The sequence below is a fragment of the Bison bison genome, unplaced genomic scaffold (genome assembly GCF_000754665.1).
Source record: "Bison bison bison isolate TAMUID 2011002044 unplaced genomic scaffold, Bison_UMD1.0 scf7180017864192, whole genome shotgun sequence".
Lineage (NCBI taxonomy): Eukaryota > Metazoa > Chordata > Mammalia > Artiodactyla > Bovidae > Bison > Bison bison.
Genome location: NW_011494764.1, coordinates 3,099,000 through 3,106,288, shown reverse-complemented (window position 1 = coordinate 3,106,288; position 7,289 = coordinate 3,099,000). Strand labels below are relative to the sequence as shown.

At 35.5% G+C, this 7,289-nt stretch overlaps 1 protein-coding gene across 2 annotated transcripts in view; it reads right to left on the bottom strand.

The window, feature by feature from the left end:
- Positions 1 to 301: 301 nt before the first annotated feature.
- Positions 302 to 7,289, bottom strand: part of NETO2 (neuropilin (NRP) and tolloid (TLL)-like 2) — a 67,240-nt gene continuing 60,252 nt past the window's right edge. For both annotated transcript variants that reach the window (XM_010843903.1, XM_010843904.1), the window contains exons 8-9: positions 5,881 to 5,994; positions 302 to 4,629 (exon numbers count right to left, since the gene is read on the bottom strand). In XM_010843903.1, coding sequence (XP_010842205.1) covers positions 4,049 to 4,629; positions 5,881 to 5,994 — 695 coding nt within the window. In that variant the 3' untranslated portion in view covers positions 302 to 4,048. The remainder of the gene's footprint in view (positions 4,630 to 5,880; positions 5,995 to 7,289) is intronic.

Sequence of the window (7,289 nt, the reverse complement as noted above, 5' to 3'; positions counted from 1 at the left end):
CAGTCACAGAAATATAAGTAAAAGTTGCTTTAAAAAAAAGCACATTCAGAATTATGAGTTTGTTATTAGTAGAGGTATATAAAACATGGACAACTGGTTTTGCAGAAAGCTAAAAAAAGATATCCAAGATCAACCTGTCATATTATTTAGCTCACAACTCAAATCGTTCTCCAAACTCAACAAAGAGCGCACACACACACGTGATTTAACTTCTAGATTGTACACTGTTTCCTTTAGATTCAGAAAAGATCACAAAAGCAAACCAGTGAAAGCTCTTTCTGTCTAGTGTCAAGGCTATAAATTGTTAACAAACATTGTTTATTAAGAATAAAGAGTAATTGTTTTCCAGAATTTGCAGGTGCCAAGGAATCATGGCAACAAAATTGAAGAATAACAAAGTATTACAGGAAAAAAAAAGTAAAATATAATGCTTTGGAAAAAAATGTAGAATAAATTACATTTTAAACCAGAATAACTGACAAGCTTACAAGAATCATCTGGGCTGCTGTTTGGAGCGGCTTTTAAAACGTACAGCAAGCAAAAGCAGGGAGACAGCAGAGAGCAAGGGAAGGGTGCTGATCGAGGTCTGAGACACGGGGAACTACCTTCTTTTCTCTGGGCTTCAGTATTCTCATCAATAACACTGGGGCAGATAATCTTTCTTGAATCTTAAAAAAACCCAAATCTCAAGATTCCTTCTGATCATGAACAACATTCTGAAGAAAGCATACTCTCCTTGGATTGAGAATTATTCCTATGATCACAACTAGGCTTTTCCTATCCTGTTCATCAGCTGACACACTCCTGAAACAAGGAAGCATCCTCACCAGACAACAGCACTGCTATAAAAATGTTCAGGCATTTAGGAGGTTGTTTTAACGCCTAATAATCACATGAAATGTGACAGAGACACTGACACAAGCTGTTAACAAGTCCAAGTCAAAGAAGTGTTTCTGATCTCTTTTGTGATTGGAAACGTGGAAAAATCCTTTGCTTTTTGTCAAACGTTTCCCCTCACAAAAGGTACATGGCACTTGATTCCTCCATACTTTAGATGCTGGGATTAGTAGGGTTCCTGCAATCTGAGGGCACTTGGGGGTTGACACCCTGTGGTAAATCTGGGACCAACAGCCTAACAGATGTGCTCCTGAGCTGCACACACTCCTCCAGATTGACCTTTTTTGTTCTGTGTTTAACACTGGGCACCATATTCTCTGTGAAGGGTGTAAGAACTTCTACAAGATGGCTAAATTTTTTCTTAAATTACTAAAATTTATGGCTTTCACATTAGTAAACAATCTGCAGTTTTTTCACTGATGTCAAAGACGAAAGATTATATATACAGCGATGAGCATTATTCTGGTAATAATGCCTAAAATTTGTTAGTTCCATTCTCTTCATATTGTATACTGCCAAATGTTTGACTAAGAAATAAATGCGATCTGATACCACCCACAGCTCAGAGACTAACATATGGCAGTCTCAGGCTGGTGTGGTTACTGATGCTCTGGTTCTTTACTTCTATCCCTGCAGGTGAACTGATGAGAAACCAGTGTCCCTAGGCCACACTGAGATGTGCCTTCACTGGGTTAGTATTTACCATTAAGGCCTCTCTGTGTATTTTTCATTTTCTTTAAATTACAAGGAAATGTCATTCACTATTAAGACCCTCCTTTCTTTAGTTTAAGAAAAAACTAGCCTCTTGCAGGTAAGTTTGAATTTTCTACTATGAAAAACAAAAACTGCTTTAGAAGCAGGAAAATTTAGAAACAATTTTTTTGTCCAAGCTTTACTTTCTTAGTGGTCTGAAACCATGTACTTCTGTGCTGTTTTAATGTTAAATGTCTTCCTTGACGGCTTTGTATTTTGTAGGCCCCTTCATGCCCTTTTAAGAGAGTAGGACACAAATTTCAAAAATAAAAATACAAGTGCTACTTAAGCATATTGTACTATTTACTACTATAGATGTTAGAGATGTGTTTGTTTTCTTAATGAATATAATTTTACATAGGAAATGCGATAATTTCCCTTTCACTAAGACTGAGATCACAGTTGTTATTATATTAAGGATTTACTAAATGTTGTATGGCATGGTATCTACTAAAATGCCTATTCAACAAAACTACTGAAAGGATTTAACTATCTAATCTGGCTCTGGTTCATTAGTTCACTGAATACTACATTCATTAAGTCTTTACCTTCCCAAGTTGTATTTTTAAAATTGGAAATTATACTGAGTTTTAAAAAAACTTAAGACAATACTATGTGTAAGTTTTCCTATCTTCTGGATAGTAGATACTTATTAAAAAAATGTGATATAATAAGCATTTTGAAGGAGTATTTTATATATATATATATCATATTTAAGGTCACAGTTTTCATTAATCTGAGAAAATGTAAAGATGTGATATTTTTAAAAAGTCAACGAAATCCAGTGAAACTTTAATTTCTCATTTCATGGAAAATTTAACTACACAAAATATCAAACATGAGAATTTATCTTTTAAATGTCATGCCTGTATTAGTCATAATTCAATAAATGGATTCCTTTCCACATATATCTTAAGATCCTAAATCTCAGTGCTATAAATGATTGAAGAATCTTGTAACAATGTATATTTTAATTATCAGATTTGTGTAGTGATTTAGATCAACAGATACCAGTGAAAAATTTATCATAAACTAAGTGCAATAACAAGAGGAAACAAAAGCTTATGTACACATTACCAAGATTTTTACAATAAATTATAGTGTGCAGTTCCATCACAGCATATTTGTATACAAAGCCGCTACTGTGAACACTGAAAAGAAATCTGTCGTGGAGGTCTTTAACCTTGATTTAATAAAGTTTGTACAGTATCAAATAATATCAAAAGTCTAAAAAAACACAATGACTTTTGTATATCATGTTTATAAATTATTGTTTATATACCATAAGAAAAATAAGGTCAAAAGTGCAGTTTAAAAAAAAGTGGAAATTGTTATTCTTGGTAAGAACTAGAAAAATGTATTGTCCCAAGTAAGAAGCAATCTAAAGGCTTAAACAGTTGCTTAGGCATTTTCCTTTAACTCTCATACAACCTTGGTTACCATATGCTATAGGACAAACCAATACAAAGGGAGTAAAATAACCTTTTTATAAAAATAGGAAACACAGATCTAGTAATGAGTAACACTGGAAATAAATATGATAGGCCGCCCCCAAAATGAATTAAATGACTTTTTACTCAAGGGAAAAAATGGGCTATCACTGAATGTGATAAAACCTGGGAAATTTCAAAAAATTTTAATTAAGTTTTTAGTTGTAACTGGCAATGGTGCATACATCCCAGGATTATGAAACTTTCTAGTATAATATAACCAAAACAAAATATGACTTTAAACCATATCACAGAAAATAAAGGTTAAGGATCCAGTAATTAAAAGGCAGCAGTATGGAAATTACTCAAGAAACAGATGGATGAAACATAATTCTGTGTCTTAACTGGCACTTACAACAGTAACTAGTTATATTTTGACAAATTCTAGAACAAATGCCTATACTGAAATACATGTGAAACATTAACCATTTATATAAGAAACTGAAACGGCAACATTACTGGCTTCTAAAACAAATTAAATTTAGAGAAAAGAAAAAGTAAAAGGAATGTGAAGAAAAATCTTATGTTTAAACTTATTGTGGGATCAAAATTTTGACAGAGCTGAATCAATCAAGAAGCATCTTCCTGCTGTGAACACCAGCAGGCGGCTGAGCCTGGCGCAGCACCACGGCTCCCCTCTCCAGATGCTACTATGTAACTGGAGCTTTGTTTGTAGGACACTGAGCAAGAGATGCTTATTTTTTGTTTTTTACTGCATGGACCAAGTTTCTTGGTTGGGTTAACATATAGACTGCCTGAGATAATAAAAACTTCACCATTACATTACTGCGAAATGAAGGTCTTTCTAGTTCTGACAGGAGAAAAGGGTTGGCTGTTGAAAACAACATGGATGCTCTGTAGGCTGCATACGTACATACTTAATAATTAACGTCACCTTCAGTAGAAGATTAAAAATCGATGGATATGGATGCTTGTGCAGAATCTTCTCGCCCCCTGACATAGATTTCACAGGGAATCTCCTCCATTACTCTGTCTTCTAGGGCCTGTTCAGGGCACTCATGTGCCTGCTTGAAAGTGTAGCTACTCTTTTTGAAGGTGCTATTAAACGTTTTCATTGGCTGTGGTTGTGCAAAATCGTTTCGGAAAGGAAGCTCCATGGAACTGAGGTTGGTCCTGCTTTGTTTGGCGCTGGGTGCTTGTGACCCGCAGTGATGGTCGTGGATGCACCGCGAGGCCGTCGAGGAGCGCCGCGTCTTCTGGTAGCTGTCCAGTTCCTCCGACAGGTCGGCCAGGTCGGCGGACATCTCTTTGTCTCTCAGTGAAAACAGTTCGTAATGAGGAGGATCAAATACTTCTTGAAACCCAGTTTTATTAAAAGCAGTTTTGCATGCCATGACCTTTTTTCGAGGCTGTTTCACTTGTACTAAAATAGAAATAATGAGAAGGACCAAGACAATCCCCGATGTAATGCCAATAATTGTTCCGTGAGTTTTAGTGATTTGTTCAAACAGTCCTGCTTTTTTCTTTTCTGCAGAAAAAGAAAAACAATGAGACCTTGAAAATTCATTCATGATTCCTGTCACAAATTGGCAAAATATTTTTAGGTAAAGCAGAACACCTGGGTCAAATACAACACAGAAAATGCAATTTAAGATTAGGTTTTTAAACAAAATAAAACTAACCAATCATAAGGCAGCCAGACAGACTACAAAAAAAGGAAAAGGACTTGGTTCTTTACTCAGAAGGTATGTGAGTACACGGGCTTCCCTGGTGGCTCAGTGGCACACAATCCACCTGCCAATGCAGGAGACGCAGGTTTGATCCCTGGGTCAGGAAGATCCCCTGGAGAAGGAGATGGCAACCCACTCCAGTATTCTTGGCTGGAGAATCCCATGGACAGAGGAGCCTGGTGGGCTACAGTCCACGGGGTCGCAAAGAGTCAGACACAACTAAACAACAATAACACGTAAGCACATACAGTTTGCAAATCAAAGTAATACATGAATATAGAAAATGTCAAAACAAAATACTCTTGTTTTATCAAGTTTTGCTTTCTGCTCTATGGCAGATTTGAGTTAACCCATAGTATTCCTACTGATGGCCATAAGCAAGGAGAACAAAAATTATTTCACTGACCCACTCAGATATGTTTACAACCATGGTCCACTGTTTTTGAATGGTTACCTGAAAATACTTCCTCTCAAGTACTTACGATAGCAATATCATACATTAACTTTCCATAGTTACTTATTGAACTCTTGGGAGAATAAAGGGGAGATAAACTGTAGTACTGAAACAGTGATAACCAGCATTACCCCAAGGCATATTTCTCTTTCAGGGAATATATACTGAAATACAGCATAGGAAATTCATGGAATAAAAAATGCAGTCCTTATAAGGAGTCTGTTTTACACTGTAAGACTGAATCTATCAGTTGAATTTTACTAAATAGTATTTCCATTTAATTTAAAAAATAAGAATATTGTAGGTTACAATCTACATTATTATGACAATAAGGTATCTTTACAATATAAATGACCATAATTAACTTATGGACAACTTTTAGGTAAAAAATATAGTCTATAAAAATTGCTTTTATTGAGAATAATATTCAGTTTTACCACATGCCAGGGGTCTGTTATTCATTAAGGAGAACCTTGATTTTACATGTCTTCTGCCAAAGCAGTTATGCCAAGTACAGTTGTAGAAAAAGAGATTTTTTTCTTAGTGAAAGGCTATGGCCACACCTCTAAGAGCTATCCTTCACCAGCAGACTCACCTTTACAATGATTTTCATCCCAAGGGTATGCACAGTTTTGAATCCCATTACAGACTAAAGAATTATTGATGCACATGTTGCTATGGCAAAAGAAAGTGCTGCCCGTACAGGGAGCTGGAGAAAAAAAGAAAACTTTGTTGCTAAGAAGAGAAAGCATGCAGATGATAACATCCTGATTTATTTTGCATTTGCTCTTATAAAGTCAATATTCTATCTCAAAGGCTTTTCTGTGAATATACTCTGTACTACACAAACAATAAGACAAAGGCCCATATTCTCTGATGCTGACTCATGTAAACTTTTACCAAGGTCGGGCACCAAAAGATTGCTTTTAGTGTAATAACAATATGAATATATGGTCAGCCCTCATTATCGGTGGGGCATTGGTTCCAGGACCTGTGGCCAACACCAACATGTATGTGCAGATGCTCAAGGCCCACAGGCGGCCCCTCTGCATCAATTGTGGAACGTGCACTACTGCAGTATTCACTACTGAAAAAAGTCATGGTAACTGGACCTGACCTGACAGTTCAAACTCCTGTTACTCAGGGCTCAACCGTATTTGATACAGGTCCTATGAAACTAGTACACAGAACATTTTTTTCAAAATGTAAAAGAAAATGTTAGTGAAGACATGGAGACACTGAACCATTGTGCTTTGCTGGTAGGAATGTAAAATAGTGCAGCTGCTGTGGTAAATAGTATGGCAAATGGTAAATAGTTCTCAAAAATTTATATAGATTACTATAAGCTCCAGCATTTCCATTTCTAGGTATATAGTCTTAAGAACTGAAGGCAGAGACTCAGATACTTGCTGTTCACTGCAGCAATATAATGCAGAGGAGCCAAAAGGTGAAAGCAACCCAAAAGTCTGTTGAAGGATGAATGGATGACCACAGACAAAATAAAAAAGCACTCCTTGGAATTAAAAAAAAAGTTTTTAAACAGTAGACATATAGAATATATGCCATTGAATTTCATATTTGGTACAATTCTTTAAAAATCCTTAATGGTCTCAAAGCTTATCACAAGGACAATAAATATTAGATACAGAAATAAGCTGTTAGATGGACAGAAAAGCCAATGAAGATGTAGCGTGGTATTTTAGTCAATTACAAAATTAGCAGGTGTACCCACTTCTGTTGTGACATATATGTCATAAAACTGTATCACACAAATGTGTATACTTTAAAATATAACAGATGTCCTAAAGAATATATAGTATTTTTACATTCTTCATTTCTAAAAACTGGAGTTTTCTGTTGTTTAATTATCATACCACAATTCTATTATATACTAGATCATATTACACATTGAGCTCTTATTTTATCTATTTTATCCAGTTCACAAGTGGGAATACAAGGAAGCTGTTTTCAAGACAAAGTGAGTTAAGTTATAAACAGCATTGT